The following is a 21,078-nucleotide window of genomic DNA, read 5'->3' as shown; positions in this document are numbered from 1 at the left end:
CTGCGTATCCTACACTACTGTTTTTCTTAGTTCTTTTTAGTCTATCTTTCAAAAGTAAATTTTCAGTTTGGACTTCGTGCAACTTTTTATCCAAGGCATCCCAAAACTCCATTATAGTTCTAACAGAAGCAGTCGGAATTTTACTCACAGGATTCCACAAAAAACTATTCAATTGTTCCCTTGCCTTATAAATATGCTCAAATCCCTGAGTCACTATCTCGGGAACTGTCTCTTCCCTTCTTTTCTTTTTCTTACGTTTCTCCTTCTGACTCAATTCTCCATCAGAGATAGTATCCGTTATTCTTCCCGACACTCTCTTCCTTGACTTCCTTTTCTTTGACGCTGTACTCACATCCACTAAAGGACCTGGCAATGATATCAAATCTTGTTTAACTGGTGTTCTCTTTAGAGTAGTTCCTGCAAAAATCCCTATCTCAGTTAATTCTTCCGCTTGTGTTAATACTTCACGTGCTTTCTCTTCTTTCTCGTCCTCTGTCATGTCCGTTGTAGCCGCCCTTATATCTTCTTCAGGTATCTCTTCCTCAGAAGAAGACGACATTGTATAACTAAAAGAATATATTTACAATTAAAAACTAGACTCCAAATATGGTGAATAGTCAACTATATATACACAAGTCCGTTAGAGAGCTAGGAGCTATGATCCACTCAAGCCAAAATGGAAAATTTAAAAACGCTCGAACTTCGTACAGCGTTAAAAACACACTGCCCAAGTTAAATGGGCAATGGTCCCAAAGGCCTCTCTAGTTAATGCTTGGACTAAAATTGAGCACAACTGTGCAACTCAAACCACGTCCAAAGGGCACAGAAATGCTATACCAACTGCTTTAATAAACGTGCAAGGGCATGGAAATGCTTCAGAACACTCAGGAGAGGAAAAATACACCCCCTCCTGATTTTAACGAAAAAACAAGAGCCTCGTCCCCTTATCGACCTGCTCAGTTTAGCTAGGTAAGGGGTTGCCCCCTCACCTACCCACCCTGGACCACTTGGAGGTTTAACAAGTACAGAAAAATCTTGAGAAAAAGCCATGATAAAATTTGAAAGTGTCTGCAATTCTGCCCAGATAAAATAGGAGGGAGTACATAATGAGAGCCTTGTCAATCAATTCAGCCCTGAAAAGATTTTGCAAGGTTCATGGGGGAAGAATTTTTCTCAGTGTGGGTTGTGCTTGTTAACAGGAGAGACTGCTTCTACAGGGATGGGATACACTTAAATAGAAAGGGTGCAAAAATATATGCTGATGCTATTGGGCAGTGTTAGCGGATTGGAAAACTGCTGCTTGGGGGAGATACACATACTAATAGATTAATAATAGCCGCAGGCAGAAGTGAAATTGATTCTTGCACTGCTTCTACGAGAACATGCAGCAACTCAGTTAGCAAGGTAATAGGGATTTCAAGGTCTGCTATCGGTCATCGTGAAACAAAGAAATACATGTGCTGTATTAGGGTAACTAAGAGTAAGAACAGGTTCAAGTATACTTGCATGTATACCAATGCTAGGAGATAGAATATAAATTTGATGATTTTGAAGTGCTGGTCAAGTCGTCAAATGCAGACACTGTAGGAATATCAGAGACTTGGTGTCACTCAGATGCTGAATTTGAATATGGCAAGTTGGATTTGGTGGGGGAAAAGGATAGGATAGTCAGGGATAAAAGTCAGAGGCATCCCCTCAAAGGTAGAAGAGAGAAGGCATAAAAAGTAATTAGGTAAAAAGGGATACATAGTGGTGTATAAAATCCCAATCCAAGGAAGTGAGGAATAAGAACATTAATCCCACCTTGGAAGCTCAAGGTGGGATTAATGCAGCTTCCTATCTCTAACTGGGGTTTGCATGGATCCCACTCTGCAGAGCAGAGCCAGCAGTCTAATTCCCATCCAGTGTGGCAATGGATCAGCAAAAGATTCCACCCCTTGGATCTACAGTTGAATGATTGTGTTTGGCAGGGTACAGTTGTACAGACCCAAGGTCCAGAGATGCTCTACTCTATAAGTGTGACAAGCTACTGGACTGGACTTTCAAACCCAACCAAACAGGTTCCCCCCAAGCAGAATGCTGCTAGAAGTATCTGCAGATTCTTCCACCTATTGAACAGGGGACACAGATGTCAATGTTTGGGTCGAAAGTCCAGTCTAGTAGCTTGTCACACTTATGAGATATCAGTCAAAGGTGGGATGTTGAGTCAGGGTCAGGAGTTGATTCTAAGAAGGTATGTCCTACTACAGAAGATTTTACTGCAAAAAAGTGAGAAAGCATTAAAGTTTATTTTGGTGATGATATAGGATGGCACATCCTCAAGTGAGAAGACTCCAGTAAGCATCTCCAGTGGCTGATGTAAGGCAATAGAGTAAGAGCAATGGAGTAAAATATGCTCTAATATTTTTCATACCAAGCCACACAAACATTTTGGTGTCATTTAAAGGTGAAATGAATTTAACTTGGCATTAATGCTTCCATGTCCTGTTAATAGGAAGGTTGCATGAAGTCCAGGATTAAACCAAGTCAGTTACTATTTCGAAACTGCCTTGACTGAGGACATAAAGGTATAAATGGTTCTTTCAAGCATAGTCATTGCAGCTTTGTTGTTGGTTTGTCAATTCTGTTGATTCTCTGAACTGAATTTCTCTTCTGCAGGGGGGGGGGTGTTTAGTAAGATCCAAAGAAACACCATCAATAGTCACTAGGGTTCCCTTTCTTGAGTGATATTTCAGCAAACTGCAATATCAAACCAAGTGAATGGGAAGCTTTCCACAGATAACCTGCAGGGTGGAAGTAGAAATGGCTCTGGAGATGATTAACAGGATTGCTTTCTGAGCTTGGATAAGCCTTCTCTGTACTGCACTGTTTTCTACTCTGTGACCCCAAGCGTCAAAGCCATATATCAGTATGAGAAAAAAATAAACATTCACAATATAATTTTAAAGTACTGCCCTTAAGACCCTAATCTTTTAATTTTACCAGCAAGATGTTTTTTTTATTTTCTCTGGTGTATTCATAGTGTGGGATGAAATAGCAGGCATCATCAACCAGCACAACCAAATATTTGTATGTTTTAACATATTTAATTTGTTCTCCTTTGTATTTTATAGTCAGTGCCCTAAGGGTGTTCATATTGTCCTGTATGTACATTTGTTTAATTTTCAATGTTGACACAGCTAATTTGTTATTGTCACGCCAAACGGCAAGGTCTTGCAGGATGTCATTTGATGTTTTCTCCAACTGCCTTCTGGAATCACTGAAGATAACAATGGCTAAATCTTTGACATAGGCCAGCTTCATAATATCCTCATGGGTTCTTGTCAACCATTTGTCAAATACTATATTCCAGCACAGAGGACCAAGAATGGACACCCCTGTGGAAAACCCCTGGTGATTGGCTCATTGTTATTTTTCTGTTATTAATGTAACTTGAGACTAGCAGATACTAGCAGTTGTCACACCTCGGCCTCCCTGAACCTCTCCAGGACACTTTGCCACCAAAGGGTGTCAAAGGCCCTTTGAAGTCCACAAAGAGGCCAAGCACATATTTCTTCTCTGAAGATCTTGCCATTAGTAGTGCATTTATGGTATCTTCTGTACAGTGTCCTTTTATTAAATTCATACTGGTGGGAATAAGGGAGTTCTTTGTCTTCATAGATTGACTGAAATCTGCTGGCTATAAGGTTTTCCAAAATCTTTCAAATGGTGGACAAAAGTGATATTGGCTTGTACGCATCCAGATTATTCTGAGGCTTTCCATTTCGTGTAGCAATTTAAGGTAAGCATTTTTCCAAATGGAGGGAAAGACTCCTTCTGCTAGGCAAGTATTGTAAATACTAATGAAAAGATCTGGGGTACGCTCCCAAGTCTTTTTCAAGATGTCAACTTTAACAAGATCAAGGTCAGGGCATTTGCTTCATCTGATGGTGGTGCTCAACTGACAGATCTCAACCATGTCAAAAGGTCTTTTATATGGATTTCCCTCATACACAAGGTTGGCAATCTGCATGTCAGTCTAGGTATTAGTTTCAGAATGAGAGATATCCTGATGGGTAATGGTATCCAACATTTATCTCACAGTGTGTTCCTAAGTGAGGGCTCCCCCTGAAATCCTCACTTAGAAACACACTATACGAAAAAGTTCAACCAAGTGATAAGTTTATAAATTTATCTTTGTAATAACTTTATAAATAAGCCCCCAGAGATCTGTATTAACATTATTATGAACAATTCTTTCCCAGGCTTTTCCCTTCTCTCTGTAGATGATCAGGTGGTATATTCTCTTTTTTTTTTATTTGTAGATTTCCTCTGGACTGGTGATACCTTCAATTTGTTTCTTATTCCTTTTGGCCTTCACTAGCAAGACTTTTGTGGATTTATTGGATCACTGTTTTCTATAGCAGTATGTTACAGAGGCAAAAAGAGAGTGTACTACTCTTGATCTGATTATCACCAGTGATTCTTCATGCATTAAGAATCAGGAGATGAAAGAATCTGAGTGTATTGATGTGGGATTTACTTAAAAATATAACTACCATGTAACAGGAAGAGTTTTAGCTTTCGTCTGAGACTACAGGGATCTCAGACAGTTTTTAAATTCTGTATGGTGGGACAAACTAATGATGTTACCATTAACAAATTTTAAATGAAATGCATTCAAGAAAATAATCATAGAAGCTACTAGGCTTTTCATACCAACTAAGCAATATAGTTCAAGGCTTAGACCTAAATGGATGTCAGATGAACAGCTGAGACATATGGCAGAAAAGAAAAATGCACAGGATGCATATAAATTATCAGGTACTACAGAAGCCTATGGTAGATATAAATTAGTCTGCAATCAAGTCACAAATCTTTGCCAAAGGATGCTAAGAAAAACAGCAAAGACTTCTTTACTTATATTAACAGTAGAAGGAAGGGGTTGAATCACATTGGTGCAAGGGATATTGAGGGTTTAATTGTTGATGAACCCGCTCAGGTTCCCGGTAGTCTGAATAGGTATTCAAATACGTTCACACATGAAGAATTCTTTAGGGAAGGGGATGCCAGAAGTTTATCAAACTCTAATAGGGGGCTAGATGATTTTGGGATAACTGAAAGGATTTTAAAAGAAAGTGGAAGAGAAATTGTTAAAGTTAAACATAAGAAATGCATCTGGATGGGAATCTATCCAATCAAATTGAGAGAGGTGGCAAAGGAGGTAAGCAAAACCTTAGCCATAATTATGAAAGCAGCACTGGATTCAGGGGAGTTCCCTAAATGGGCAAATGTATCCCCAATTCACAAAGGTGAATCAAAGGTTGACATGAGTAATTACAGACTTATTAAGTTAACTTCTGTACCAAGGAAAATAATAGTCACAGGTTAAACAATAATGCAGGCCTATCAAGACAAAAGTGCAGTTATACTTCTGTAACAGCATGGGTTTGTTAAGAGGTGGTCCTGTCTAACCAATCTGATAGGTTACAATGATACAGTCACCAAGGAATTGGATGCAAAAAATAATTTTGACATCATATACTTGCAGTGTTTCTCAATATGTGGTCTACGTGGTTTTGGGTGGTCTGTGGGAAGGTAAATTTTATTGTAAGTAAAAAATATAATCACAAATAAAATTGGATACTATGATGTGATCACAAAGGAGCAGAATGCAAAAAACAATTTTGATAACATAAACTTGGATTTCAGGAAAGCTTTTAATGCTGTTGCATATGGAAGACTACTGTACAAATTAGAGCAGTATGGCATTAAGGGCAAGTTGTTACAATGGATAAAAGGATGGTTGAGTGGGAGAAGACAGAGTGGTGATCAATGGACACAGCTCTTCATGGACTAATGTTATTAGTGGTTTCCCCCAGGGTTCAGTGTTGGGCCCATTGTCTTTTTGTAAATTTATCAATGATATTGATGAAGATATATCAAGCTTAATGTCAAAGTTCGTAGATTATACAAAGGTTAGCAGGGTTGTTAATAACAGTAATAATAGACTGCTACTGCAACAGGATCTGTAAAAGTTGGACAAATGGGCTGAGAAGTTTCAAATGAAGTTTAATATTGACAAATGCAAAGTAGTGCATATGGGTAGCAGTAACGCCAGAATAACATAACAACTAGGTGGTGTTACACTCAGGGTAGTGGAGAATGAAAGGGACCTGGGAGTAATTATGCAGTCAGATTTGAAGTTTTCTGACAGTGCAGACAGGCTGCCAAGAGTAGGGCATGGAGTTTAGTCGATGATATACAGAAATTTTGCAAGCAGGGATAAGGAGGTGATTATTCCCTTGTATAAGGCAATGGTCAGCTACACCTTGAGTACTGCATACAGGTCTGGAAGCCTAATTTTAGAAAGGATGTAGAATTGCTGGAACAAGTACAGAGAGGGGCAACAAGACTAGTGAGGGGAACAAAGGAGTGCTCTTATGAAGAAAGACATAATTTCTGCAAACTGCAGCATCTGGAGACTGGGCACCTGAGAGGCAATCTGATTGAGGTGTATAAGGCCTTGAATGGATTGAGCAGGCTCACTGCTGATAGGATTCTTTCTCTTGCTCAGATTAAAAACCTAAGGGGGCATAAACTGAAATTGAAGAAAGACAGTTGTCGAATACATGTGCGGAAATTTGCCTTTAGCCAGCAAGTAGTTGATTGCTGGAACAAACTTCCATCTGTTAAGAGGAGAGACTGTTTCTATAGGGATGGGATACACTTAAATAGAAAGGGTGTAAGAATATTTGCTGATGCTATCGAGGGAATGTTAGGTGGGTCGGAAAACTGCTAGCTTGGGGGGATACAAGGACTAATAGTTTAACAGTAGCCACTGGCAGAGGTGAAAGTGATTCTTGCACTGATTCTATTGGAATGAGCAGCAGCCTGGAAAACGATGCAGGGTATTTCAGAGACTTCTGGTAGTCATTGAGGAACAAGTAAACACATGGGTTGTGTTAGAGTAGCTAAGGTGCATGTATACTTGCATGTACACCAATGCTAGGAGTTTGGTAAATAAATTTGATGAACTTGAGGTATTGCACAAAACATCAAAGGCAGATATTGTTGGGACATCAGAGACGTGGTGTCACATAGATATAAGGAATGCAGAACTGGAATTTGGGGAATACAATGTGTACAGGAAGGATAAACAAGATAGAAAGGGAGGAGGGCTTATATTATTAGTTAAGAAACACATAAAATACAAGGAAGTGAAGCCAGTCGACATCGCTGGACAGTGCAGTGTCGAGTCAGTTTGGTGTGACATAAGCATTGGGAGATCAAAATTGAGTAGGAGTTTGTTAGAGGCCTATTGACTCTGATGAGTATAATAAGAAAGTGTACAGGGAAATAGAGTGGGCCAGTAAATCAGAGTGTCATATAATAGGGGATTTTAATTTCCCAGAGATTGACTGGAATATGTAGGTTGGTCACTCACACACTAGCAAGACTTTTGTGGATTTATTGGATGATCGTTTTCTACAGCAGCATGTTCGGGAGGCAACGAGAGGGAGTAATACTCTTGATCTGATTATCAGCAGTGATTCTTCATGCATTAAGAATCTGCAGATAGAGGAACCACTAGGTGGCAGTGATCACAGTGTGCTGAAGTGGGATTTACTCAAAGAAGTAACTACCATCAGGGGTAAAGGGAAGGGTTTTTGCTTTTGTAAAGGCAACTACGATGGTCTGAGACAGTATTTAAATTCTATACAGTGGGACCAACTGATGATGTTACCAACAGCAAATTCAAAATGGGAAGCATTCAAAGAATTTATCTTGGAAGCTACTAGGTTTTACATACCAACTAAGAAATACTGTTCAAGGTTTAGGCCTAAATGGATGTCAGATGAACTAATGAGACATATGGCAGAGAAGAAAAATGCATGGGATACATATAAATTAATGGGTGACATGGAAGCTTATGATAGTTATATGCTGGTCTGTAACCAAGTCACAAAGGAGATTAGGCAGGCAAAGGCAGATTATGAGAAATCTTTGGCAAAGGAGGCAAAGAAAAACAGCAAAGAGTTCTTTACCTATATAAACTCTAGAAGGAAAAAGATGAATCAGATTGGTCCACTGGATATTGATGGTTCAACTGTTCATGATCCTGCTCAGGTGGCTAAGAAACTAAATGAGTATTTTGCATCTACATTCACACATGAGGAGTTATTTAGGGAGTGGAATGCTAGAGGTGAGTTAAACTCTGGCAGTGAGCTGGATGATTTTGTAATAACTGAGAGGAAAGTGGAGGAGAAATTGTTGAAGATAAACATAAAAAAGGCACCCGGAGTGGATGGGATCTATCCAGTTATATTAAAGGAGGCAGCAAAGGAAGTAAGCAAACCTGTAGCCATAATTATGAGAGTTTCTTTGGACTCAGGGGAGGTACCCATGGACTGGAGATGTGAAAATATGACCCCAATTCAAAAAGGAGGATCAAAGGGCAACACAAATAATTATAGACCTGTTAGTTTAACTTCTGTTCCAGGAAAATCAATGGAGGCACTGGTAAAAGAAGCACTGCAGGATCATCTAGACAAGACTTCAGTTATAGCTCGGACACAGCATGGTTTGTTAAAGGAAAGTCTTGCCTGACCAATTTGATTGGATACTATGATGTGGTCACAAAGAAACTGAATGCAGGGAATAACTTTAATATCATATATTTGGCTCTTAGAAAGGCTTTTGATACTGTTGCACGTGGAAGACTGCTGCACAAATTGGAGCAGGGTGGCACTGGAGGCAAATTGCTGCTATGGATAAAGGGATGGTTGAGTGGGAGAAGACAGAGTGGTAATCAATGGACACTGCTCATCATGGACTAATGTTATTAGTGGAGTTCCTCAGGGTTCAGTGTTGGGTCCATTGTTGTTTTCTGTATTTATAAATGATATTGATGATGGTATATCAAGCTTAATGTCCAAGTTTGCAGATGATACGAAGGTTGGCAGGGTTGTTAAGGACAATAATCGTTTTGCAGTAGCACGCTTCCATTACTGTCATTAACAACCTCGCCAACATTTGTATGCAACAGGATCTAGAAAAGTGGGGAAGATGGGCTGGGAGGTGGCAAATGAAGTTTAACATTGATAAAAGTAAAGTACTACATATGGGAAGCAGTAACCCAGAGTAACGTATCAACTCTGTGGTTCTACACTGACAGTGGTAGAGAACGAAAAGGACCTGGGGGTATTTGTACAGTGCAGACAGTCTGCAAGAGTAGCTCATGGTGTCTTGTCAATGATATACAGGAATTTTTCTAGCAGGGATAAGGAGGTGATTATCCCCTTGTATAAGGCAATGGCCAGGCCACACCTTGAGTACTGTATACAGGTTTGGAGGTCTCATTTTAAGAAGGATGTAGAGCTGTTGGAACGAGTACAGAGAAGGGCAACAAGATTAGTGAATGAAACAAAGGGTTGCTTATGAAGAAAGGCGTAAAGTTTTGCAAATTACAGTGTCTGGAGACTAGGCACCTGCGAGGTGATCTGATTGAGGTGTATAAAACCTTGAATGGTTTGAGCTTGCTCGATGCTGATGGGATTCTTCCTCTTGCGCAGAATAATCACCTGAGAGGGCATAAATTCAAATTGAGGAAAGACAGATGTAGGATAGATGTGTGGAAGTTTGCCTTTAGCCAGCGAGTAGTTGGTTGGTATAACAGACTTCCATCCTTTGTTGTGGAAGTTGATAGCCTAAATAAATTTAAGGCTGGGCTGGACAGGTATTTCGAACGAACGGAGGGATGAAATGGGAGAGGTTTTTTTTTTTTTTTTTTCTGGCTGATGCTGCATAAGCATGCTTTCTTGCATCATGTACCTCTACTAATGCTAATGCTGTCGTTGTAGTTGATAGCTTAAATGAATTCAAGGCAGAACTAGACAAACATTTGGAATGAATGGATGAGTGAAATGGGAAGCGGTTTTTTTTTTTTTTTTTTTTTTTGGTTGATGCTGTTTACGCTTGCTTTCTTGCATTTTATGCCTCTACTAATGCTAATGCTAAAAGTCAATCCATTAGTGATATATTAGCTTACATTACTCATCTTTGGACAAATTCATTGGAAAAATTTGGTGAACCTTAAAGAGTTGCTCTTGGCCTTTCTAAGGCTTTTGATCACATTTGGAATAAAAGTCTTCTAAAGAAGTGCCATCTTAGGGCATGCTTACTGTCTTTTGCATTTGGATATCTAGTTTTCACTCTGAATGGTTCTCTGTCTCCTAACTTCTCTGCTAATGCTGATGTTCCTCAGGACTCAGTTCTTTCTCCTGCTCTTTTTCTCTTATATATTAATTACCTTAGACTGACTAGCAATCCTATCCACAGGTTTTCTGATAACAGAACACTACAGTCCACCATCCACTTTGAGAAACCTTGCCCTGCACAGCATCCACTTCTCAAATATCCACTAACAAATTTCTTAAATGCTAGTCTTCAAGTAATTCTCCATTGCAACAAAGAAAACTTAGTTAACTTCAATCCTTTTAAAATTCAGCCGTGTTTTTTTCTCACAAAAAAAAATCCAGTCTACTGCTTCTATGCTTATCTTCAATGACACCTAGATTTCTAAACAAGACCACATATATAGTAATCGGGCATGTGATGCAAGAAAGGAAGCGTATGAGCTTATGCACCATCAGCCAAAAAAAAAAAAAAAAAAAAATTCACACAACCATTCCCCCTAAATGTTTGTCCAGTTCCTCCTTAAATTTATTTAACCTATCAACTTCCACGACAGATGGAACTTTGTTCCAGCAATTAACCACTGGCTGGCTTAAGGCAAATTTCCGTACATCTATTCTACATCTGTCTTTCCTCAATATGAATTTTTGCCCATTTAGGTTAGTAATCTGAACAAGTGGAAGACTCCCATCAGAATTCAGCGTGCTTAACCCACTCAAGGCCTTATACACCTCAATCAGATCACCTCGCAGGTGCCTAGTCTCCAGCCACTGCAATTTGCAGAACTTAGGCTATGTTGGTAAGAGGATCCCTTCATTCCCCTCACCAACCTTGTTGCCCTTCTCTGTATGTGCTCAAGCAAATCTACATCCATCCTGAAATGAGACCTCCAGACCTGTACGCAGTACTCAAGGCTTGACCTGACCGTTGCCTTATACAGAGGGACAATCACCTCCTTTTCCCTGCTAGCAAAATTCCTGTATATCATTGACAACACCCCATGACCTGCTTTTGCAGCCTGTCTGCATTGTTCTTTCATATCTGACTGCACAATTACTCCCAGATCTTTTTCATTTTCTACCACCCTAAGTGTAGTACTACACAGTTGGTACATTCCTCTGGGGTTACTTTTACTCATATGTAGTACTTTGCATTTGTCAATGTTAAATTTCAGTTGCCACTTCTCAGCCCATCTTCCCAAATTTTCTAGATCCTGTTGCAGTAGCACAGTGCCATTACTGTCATTAACAATCCCGCCAACATTTGTATCATCTGCAAACTTCAACACTAAGCCTGATATACCTTCAACAATATACAAAACAACAGTGGACCCAACACCAAAACCTGTGGGACTCCACTAATAACATTAGTCCCCGAAGAGCAGCGCCCACTGAATACTTCCCTCTGTCTTCTCCCACTCAACCATCCTTTTATCCATTGTAGCAACTTATCCTTAATACCATTCTGCTCCTATTTGTACAGTAGTCTTCCATGTATTTTGAAAACGAAATGCACAAGGCATAATCCTTATGGGTTTTGATAGTTAACCCATAAACTTGAGCAACGTATGTTGCGTAGAAGGCATTGTTTTAATTGTATCTCATATTGTGGTTGCCTTCACAACGAGATAGCTGCTATTGCATTTCTTCAAATAAATAAATAATGCTTCTCTAGTAGAGAAGACTACTGTTATTTATTTTCAGCGGTACCACCACCCAGACGATCATTTCGAAGCTATTGGGCTTCATCATCAGTGGGCGGGCAGGTACCTAGGTAATACAACAAGCCATCACAGTTGCGAAGTTATATCCACAATATGAGAGATGCCAAAAGGGTGTATATTGTGGATATAACTTCCCAACTGTGATGGCTTGTTGTATTATCTGGGTACCTGCCAACCCACTGATGATGAAGCCCAATAGCTTCGGAACGATCATCTGGGTGGTGGTACAGCTGAAAAAAAATAACAGTAGTCTTCTCTACTAGAGAAGCGTTATTTATTTGAAGTAATGCAATAGCAGCTATCTCATTGTGAAGGCAACCACAATATGAGATACAATTAAAACGATGCCCTCTACGCTACATACGTAGCTCAAGTTTATGGGTTAACTTGGTGTATTTACACCGATACTATATAGTTAATTATCAAAACCCATAAGGATTATGCCTTGTGCATTTCACTTTCGAAATACATTACAACCACACCTTTTTGGCACCTCTCATATTGTAGATATAACTTCACAACTGGGATGGCTTGTTGTAGCATTATTTATTTGAAGTAATGCAATAGCAGCTATCTCGTTGTGAAGGCAACCACAATATGAGATACAATTAAAACGATGCCCTCTACGCCACACACGTAGCTCAAGTTTTTGGGTTAACTATGGTGTATTTACACCGATACTATATAGTGGTCTTCCATGCGCAACAGTATCAAAAGCTTTCCTGAAATCCAAATATATGATATCAAAATTATTTTTTTGCATCCAGATCCTTTGTGACCACATCATAATATCCAATCAAATTTGTCAGACAAGACTTTCCCTTATAAAACAACAGTCTGAATTATTACTGCAGTCTTGTCTAGATGATCCTGCAATGCATCTTTAACCAGTAACTCCATTATTTTACCCAGAACAGAAGTTAAACTAACTGGTCTGTAATTACTCATGTCATTCTTCCATCCCCCTTTATGAACTGGGAATACATTTGCACATCTCCAGTCCGTGTGGACCTCCCCTGAGTCCAAGGATGCTCTCATAATTATGGCTAAGGGTTTGCTTACTTCCTTTGCTGCCTCTAATATAACTGGATAGATCCCATCCATCCCAGGTGCCTTTCTTATGTTTAACTTCAACAATCTCTCTTCCACTTTGCTTTCAGTTATTACAAAATCATTAAGCACCCTGCTACAATTTGATAACCTTCTGGCATTTTCAATCCTTAATAACTCCTCATGTGTGAATGTAGATGCAAAATACTCATTCAGTTTGTTTTGCAATCTGAGCCGGATCAACAACAGTCGAACCATCGATATCAAGTGGACCAATCTGATTCATCCCATTCCTTTTAGAGTTTTTATAAGTGAAGAAATCGTTGCTGATTTTCTCAACATCCTTTGCCAAAGATTTCTTGTAATCTGCCTTCGACTGCCTAACATCCTTTGTGACTTTATTACAGACTAGCTTATATCTGCCATAGGCTTCTGTGTCGCCTGATAATTTATATGCATCCCATGCATTTTTCTTCTCTGCCAAAGTCTCATTAGTTCATTTGACAACCATTTAGGCCTAAACCTTGAACAATATTTCTTAATAGATATGAAACTTTTAGTAGCTTCCACGATTAATTCCTTGACTGCTTCCCACTTAGAATTTGCTGTTGGTAACATCGTCAGTTGATCCCACTGTATAGAATTTAAAAAAAACTGTCTGAGACCACTGTAGTCACCTTTACGGAAGCAAAAACCCTTTCCTTTACCCCTGATGATAATTATATCTTTAAGTAAATCCCACATCAGTACACTGTGATCACTGCCACCTAGTGGTTCCTTTATCTGCAAATTCTTAATACACGAATGATCACTGCTGATAACCAGATCAAGAGTATTACCCTCTCTGGTTGCCTCTTGAACATGCTGCTGCAGAAAACAATCATCCAATAAATCCACAAAAGTCTTACTAGTGTGCGAGTGACCAACCCACAAGTTTCAGTCAACATCTCGGAAGTTAAAATCCCCCATTATAAGACATTCTGATTTACTAGCCCACTATTTCTCTGTACAATTGTTCATTGTACTCATTCGAGTCATTAGGCCTATAACACACTCCTACTCTTATTTTTGCTTTCGCAGTGCTTATGTCACACCAAACAGACTCAACAATGCACTGTCCATCTATATCAACTGCATGCACTCCTTTTGATTTTGTTTTTCTTAATTAACAGCATAACCCCTCCTCCCTACCTATCCTTCCTGTACACATTGTACTCCCCAAATTCCAATTCTGTATTGCTAAAATCAGTACAGCAGGCCCTCGTTATAATGAGGTTCACTTTACGCTGATTCGCTATAGCACTGTCAGAAATCACTATAATGCTCTTTTACAGATGCATTTTTGGCATATTTAACGAAATTGTTTCATTTGATGAAGTTGATAGCTTGAAAATGAATAGCAAAACTGCATTAAAACGTTTCCCATGCCGACTTGAGAAATTTTCTTGCACGCTAATTTAACTGCAGTAAAGTGACTTGTTACGTAGTTCCGAGAGCACCATTTTAAACATTGATCAAGTATATCGCTAGTAATATTTGTGTTATATGCATTTATCCAAAGTCTAGTCATCACTTAGTACAATATTAGACATAGTGTGTAACGGACAGTTTACTTGAACATTGTATCATAATTAATGCAACCAACGCAGTTACATTTTCGAAGACTTAATAATGGTGGATAAGATCTAGACGTCTAGACGCAGTAACGAAGACTATAAATGTAAGAAAAAGACTGAATTTGAAAATTAAATTAAATGTTTTGAAGCGAATCGATTCCGGTCAACGACAAGCAGATGTGTGCCATAATTTAGGACTTGCAAGTTTAACTGTAAGAACAATTATAAAAAAATAAAGAATTAATTTTAGTAGCGGGAAAGATAGCTGTTCCACTGCAAGCAACTAGGGCTAGGCCGACTATTAGGATTGAAATGGAAAGACTTTAACTAATTTTATTGAAGATAATATCCAATGCAGAATTCATTTAAGTTAAATATTATAAAAGAGAGAGAGAGAGATTAGCCAATATGATGATCTGAAGAAAACTCACCTAAAAAAAAAAAAAAAAAAGTGGAACCATTTAAAACTAGTACGGGCTGGTTGAACAGATTTAAAATCTAGGGAGAAGCCACAAGTGCAGATCAAGGAGCCGAAACTTTCAAAAAATAACTTGTTAAAATTATTGAAGAGGGGTATTTATGTGTTATACTTCAAGTTTTTAACAAAGATGAAAAAGGACTTTTTTTGGGAATGAGAGCAGCCTTGCCAGGCGAAGTTTTTACTGCTCCTGGAAATAGAGAAGTTTTTTTCTGTTTTATTAGCTTAAATTGGCATATTAACTTATTTTCTAGAGTAGCTTTATATTCCTAATTACGATACTTCGTTTAAAGTTTAACTTAGATAGACATTTTGTAAGTTATCACTTAGTATCAGTAAGGGTATCCAATCCACGTGTTACAAGTTTTGAAGCTCCGCTGAACAGAAAGTTTTTTAGCCATATTTAGCTGCTTTATTGACCAATTTTTATATTAAATTATTTTCTATAAGTAGCTTATAGACCTAGTCAAGATCCTTGGTTTATTTCTGAATTGAGACAGCGAGATTTTGGAAGTTAATTTAATACTTAATTATCCGTAGATTTACTGTTCGTAACTTGCCGCCATTGTTATACGATACAACATTATATCCTGAACTAGATAGCGTCAGCTAAATAAAGTATAGTATAGCATATAATATTGTCAATTAATCAGTAAAATCTATTAATCTTGTTAAACTTCATTGTCAATTAAATTGTACTTTTTAACTAAATACATATAACGACTTAGATTTTACAAACGTAACATAATTAATTAATACATAACTTGATACGGAAGTTATATAAATGGAACTCGTAAATAATACTCGATACTGAAAAATATATATAGATATATAGTGTTATAACTATGTTGGGATACAAGTTTAGGGTTATAATTTTGTACTGAAACTGAAATTTTATTGAAATTAAATCGAAATCATGACTCAGACCAGAGCAGCAAAGCAAAAGGCTCAAGCTAATGGGAGTGCTGTGGCTCAGGAGATAACTGAGGCGGGCAGTTGCCCTCTGAATCACAGCCTTTTAAAATGCATTGCTTGCTTGATGTTTGTGGAGCAATCGGGTACGGGACATGATATTGCCATGGGGGATGTCTGTGTGTGTGTGTGCGCGCGATGTAAGGAAATCAGGCGACAACTTAGCATTGTTATGGGTCTATATGAGAGCTTGAAGGACAGGGTGGATGCCCTCAAAGGATCTAAATTAAGGGACCATCAAGCTCTCAGCTGCCCACATCAATGCCAGAACTTGCACTTGATCATCACGCAACACAGTGGCAACCACCCAAGGCAGAATGCGCTGGTCCCACAGGAACTAGTAGTTGTTGGTGATTCTATTGTCAGGGAAACAGGGAACATGGTATGTAAAAAGGGTAGGTGGAACAGGACCAGGGTATGTCTGCCAGGTGCAAAGGTTGATGACATTGTAGAGCAGATACCATCCTTTAAGGGCACAAAAGGTGATATAGTTGTATACGTTGGCACTAATGATATTAAGAGTAGGAGACCGGCAGAATTACTTGACAAGTACAAGTCAATGCTGAAAAAAAGCAGTTAGTTAGGGTTGAATTTAAAAGTGTCTGCAATTTTGTCTTCAGACACAGTAGAAGCGAGTATATGATGAGAGCCTTGTCCATCAATTCGACCCTGGAGAGATTGTGCAAGGCTCAAGAGGCAGAATTTTTCTCAGCCTGGTCTGTGCTTGTTAGCAGGAGGGACTGCTTCTACAGGGATGGGATACACTTAAATAGAAAGGGTGCAAGAATATTTGCTGATGCTATCGAGGCAGTGTTAGGTGGGTCGGAAAACTGCTAGCTTGGGGGGGATACAAGGACTAATAGATTAACAGTAGCCACTGGCAGAGGTGAAAGTGATTCTTGCACTGCTTCTACTGGAATGAGCAGCAGCCTGGAAAATAAGATGCAGGATATTTCAGAGACTGCTGGGAATCATTGGGGTACAAGTAAACACATGGGTTCTGTTAGGGTAGCTAAGAATAGGAACAGGTTCATGTATACTTGCGTGTACACCAATGCTAGGAGTTTGGTAAATAAATTTGATGAATTTAAGGTATTGCTCAAAACATCAAAGGCAGATATTGTTAGGATATCAGAGATGTGGTGTAACACAGATATAAGGAAGGCAGAACTGAAATTTGGCGAGTACAATGTGTACAGAAAGGATAGACAGGATAGGAAAGGAGGAGGGGTTATGCTATTAGTTAAGAAATACATAAAATCCAAGGAAGTGAAGCCAGTCGACATTGCTGGACAGTGCAGTTTCGAGTCAGTTTGGTGTGACATAAGCATTGGGAGATCAAAATTGAGAGGAGGAGTGTGCTATAGGTCTAATGACTCTGATGAGTATAATAAGAAACTGTACAGGGAAATAGAGTGGGCCAGAGTCTTATAATGGGGGATTTTAATTTCCCAGATAATGACTGGAATTTGTGGGTTGGTCACTCATACACTAGCAAAGTTTTTGTGGATTTATTGGATGATTGTTTTCTACATCAGCATGTTCAGGAGGCAACTAGAGGGAGTAATACTCTTGATTTGATTATCAGTAGTGATTCTTCATGCATTAAGAATCTGCAGATAAAGGAACCACTAGGTGGCAGTCATCACAGTATGCTGAAGTGGGATTTACTCAAAGAGGTAACTACCATCAAGAGTAAAGGGAAGGGTTTTTGCTTTTGTAAAGGCGACTATGATGGTCTGAGACAGTATTTAAATTCTATACAGTGGGACCAACTGATGATGTTACCAACAGCAAATTCAAAATGGGAAGCATTCAAAGAATTTATCTTGGAAGCTACTAGGTTTTACATACCAACTAAGAAATATTGTTAGGGTTTAGGCCTAAAGGGACATCAAATGAACTAATGAGACATATGGCAGAGAAGAAAAATGCATGGGATACATATAAATTAATGGGTGACATGGAAGCTTATGATAGATATAGCTGGTCAGTAACCAAGTCACAAAGGAGATTAGGCAGGCAAAGGCAGATTATGAGAAATCGTTGGCAAAGGATGCAAAGAAAAACAGAAAAGAGTTCTTTACCTATGTATACTCTAGAAGGAAAGGGATGAATCAGATTGGTCCAGTGGATATTGGTGGTTCAAATAGTTGAGGATCCTGCTCAGGTGGCTAACAAACTAAATGAGTATTTTACATCTACATTCACACATGAGGAGTTATTCAGGAAGGGGTAATGCCAGAGGTGAAGTAAACTCTGGCAGTAAGCTAGATGATTTTGTAATAACTGAGAGGAAAGTGGAGGAGAAATTGTTGAGAATAAATAAAAAAGGCACCCGGGGTGGATGGGATCTATCCAGTCATATTAAAGGAGGCAGCAAAGGAAGTAAGCAAACCCTTAGCCATAATTATGAGAGCTTCTTTGAATAGGTTCACTGTTTTGTACCTATTTGGATTGGTAAACAGACCAGGTAGCATCAATTAGCAACTTTGTGTCAAGCAGTGAATAAACATATCAGGGCTAAACAAACAGCCAAGCAATGTTCAAAAGAAAAACTTCCAATTGAAAATATAACTTTCGTTACTTGTATAAAAAAAACCAGCACAGCAGTTTAGTGAAGAAGTGATATACTATTTGAAAGCAGGTTTTGAAATAGTTTAGAAGAATATTACACTGCATTGTGGTTTTCATGCATGTAATGATAAGACAGGATGTCAAATAAATATGCATACAACTTGAAATGAACATTGTAAGATGGCACATTATAACATGAGTATTTTCAAAATCTGTATATATGAGCTGAATATGTGCACATTAGCAAAGGTGTTCATTTTAATGTCATAGAATAATACATCTACAAGTGAATCAAATTCAAGTCTAAATCTTGTTAGTCACATGCAATTAATTACACAAGGCAAAATCAAACAAGTATGATCTAAAAGTTCCAAGACTGAATTAATTAGAAATATCTAAACATCAGATAAGAAAAAGTCTGTATTTAATTTTGTACGAGTATCTAGAATGTTTTTTACAGTAGGTGGTGTTTTTATGGTACGTGTGCAAGGTTTATTTTTATCAACTATTATCAAAAAGTAATTTTGTATCAGTTTTTAGAATGTCACTTTTTGTACAGATATATTCTATAAAATTTTGCTTTTTTTTTTTTGAATAAATCAGCCTCAGAGAACGTAGAAATTTATCAAGTTTGTTGTTTGGTTTTTTGGGAGCATTAGCAACTAAGGCCATATTGCTCCGGGAATATGCGGTGGTCATTCCCTGACCTTTCCGTATTTGGTGGTGACGGGCTCGAACCCCGGTCTAATCAAGAAGCGTGTGCTACGCACTGCTGCTCCTTCCCACCTGGCTACGGAGGCGCCTCATTTTATCAAGAGGCAGGATATTTTAATGGTATAAGTGCTACAGGGATAACACTGGAGCTGATGCAAGGTGTGGGGGACGGTGCATGTCAACAAATGATGAACTTCTCCCCCACATTAAAGGCATTATTCAAGTCGATCGTCAAATAAAAACTGAATATATACCCTCTCAAAGCTGAAATATCACACGGCAGTTCCAGGTCATATCTGCTATTTTGTATAAAAAGATTATTCCAACTTTTTTTGTTCCCAAGTTTTTAACAGAAGATCAGATTGAAACAAGAGCTACACTTTCAAAAATAGCAGCCAAAATTTGTGATCATGTTTTGGAATTTCTAAAACAAAAATGAAAGGAAAAAATGTGTGGTATTATTTTTATGTCTACATCCATCAATGCAGACATCACTTCTCTGGAAGGAAATCTCCTACGTCAAAAAAAAAAAAATAATAATATGGCCTCAACAAATCTAAAGGTAAAGTTATATCAGCATAAATTATTTTGACTGTAAAGAAATACAATCATAAATTTATACCAGAGGTCATATTTTAATAAAATTATGTCTTTAACAATATGGACAACCATATTAACAATAACTATAAATCATTAAATGTTTGAGAGATGCAATCAGAAGGAAGAAATGTGATCTTATAATTTGTTGAAGAGAAAAAACTGAAAATTACTCCCTGACAATGCCACTGCTCATTGTGAAACAATTTCTGAATACCTTTTCAAACAACCTGTAATCGTAGCCTTACAACATCTTCAGTCTTCACCTGGCTTGTACCGTGTGAGTTTTTTAATTTATTTATTTGTTCTTTTTCCAAAACTAAAGAATTCATTACAGGAATATCAATTTTTTGTGAAGAAAAGAAGCTTCTTTATAATTATACAGCCAATGGGAATAATGTATAATAGACCATGTCATTATTTCAAAAAATCTGTTATAAATTCACTATAAATTATCTATAAATATCATATTTTTTAAATAAAAATTCAGTCCTTTGTCGATTCTACCCTGTAAAAATTTGCTTTTGTGTAAGACGTGTTTCCAGTTTGCATTACTTTAACTGTGTAACTATTAACTAAGTTTACTTGGTAAGGTATGTTCAGTAATTCATGATCTTCATTCAATACGCGATTAAGATTATAATTACACATAAAAGAAAAAATAAGCCTAAATCTTTACAGCATAAAATAACTAAAAGGATACAAATTGGGGAATAATTCTGTGGAAAGTACTGCCCTTATAACCAAAACCTTTCTCATGGGTACATAAACAACGGAAATTTTCTGAAATTATACATAGCAAAAAATTTTTTAGATCTTTATGAACAATACAAGAAAATATTTTATACAGTTTTTTCTACAAACTTAGTCTTAAATAAGTTTAAGGGGGGGGGGAACATTTTAACAAAAATTTCACTACAAATGTTTTTAGATCCCAGCCAGCTTGCTTTATTACACTGGTCAGAAAAAAAAAAAAAAAAAAAAATTCACTCCCTGTTAAAATTCAGGGGATTCTTGTATATTTGACATTACTGAATTCAAATATGGCAACCATATTTCATATATTTTAAGAAAATGTTATATACAGTACTAAATATCAAACAGTGGGTCTATTAACCTTATTCTATTTACAAAAATGTTTTATCTGATAACAAAGCAGTTATTTTGTAATTTTT

General features: G+C 37.8%; 1 protein-coding gene across 2 annotated transcripts in view; it reads right to left on the bottom strand.

Annotated features, from left to right (window-relative positions):
* The window catches only part of cyp33 (peptidylprolyl isomerase cyclophilin-33), a 183,883-nt gene that overhangs the window by 50,939 nt on the left and 111,866 nt on the right, over positions 1 to 21,078 (bottom strand). For both annotated transcript variants that reach the window (XM_090381682.1, XM_090381683.1), the window contains one exon: positions 20,607 to 20,686. In XM_090381682.1, the coding sequence (XP_090237808.1) occupies positions 20,607 to 20,686 (80 nt within the window). The remainder of the gene's footprint in view (positions 1 to 20,606; positions 20,687 to 21,078) is intronic.

This window comes from Mastigoproctus giganteus, chromosome 9 (genome assembly GCF_048544385.1).
Source record: "Mastigoproctus giganteus isolate SK-2022 chromosome 9, ASM4854438v1, whole genome shotgun sequence".
Taxonomy (NCBI): Eukaryota; Metazoa; Arthropoda; class Arachnida; order Uropygi; family Thelyphonidae; genus Mastigoproctus; species Mastigoproctus giganteus.
The sequence above is the reverse complement of the archived record's forward strand: the minus strand, read 5'-3'. Positions and strand labels throughout refer to the sequence as shown.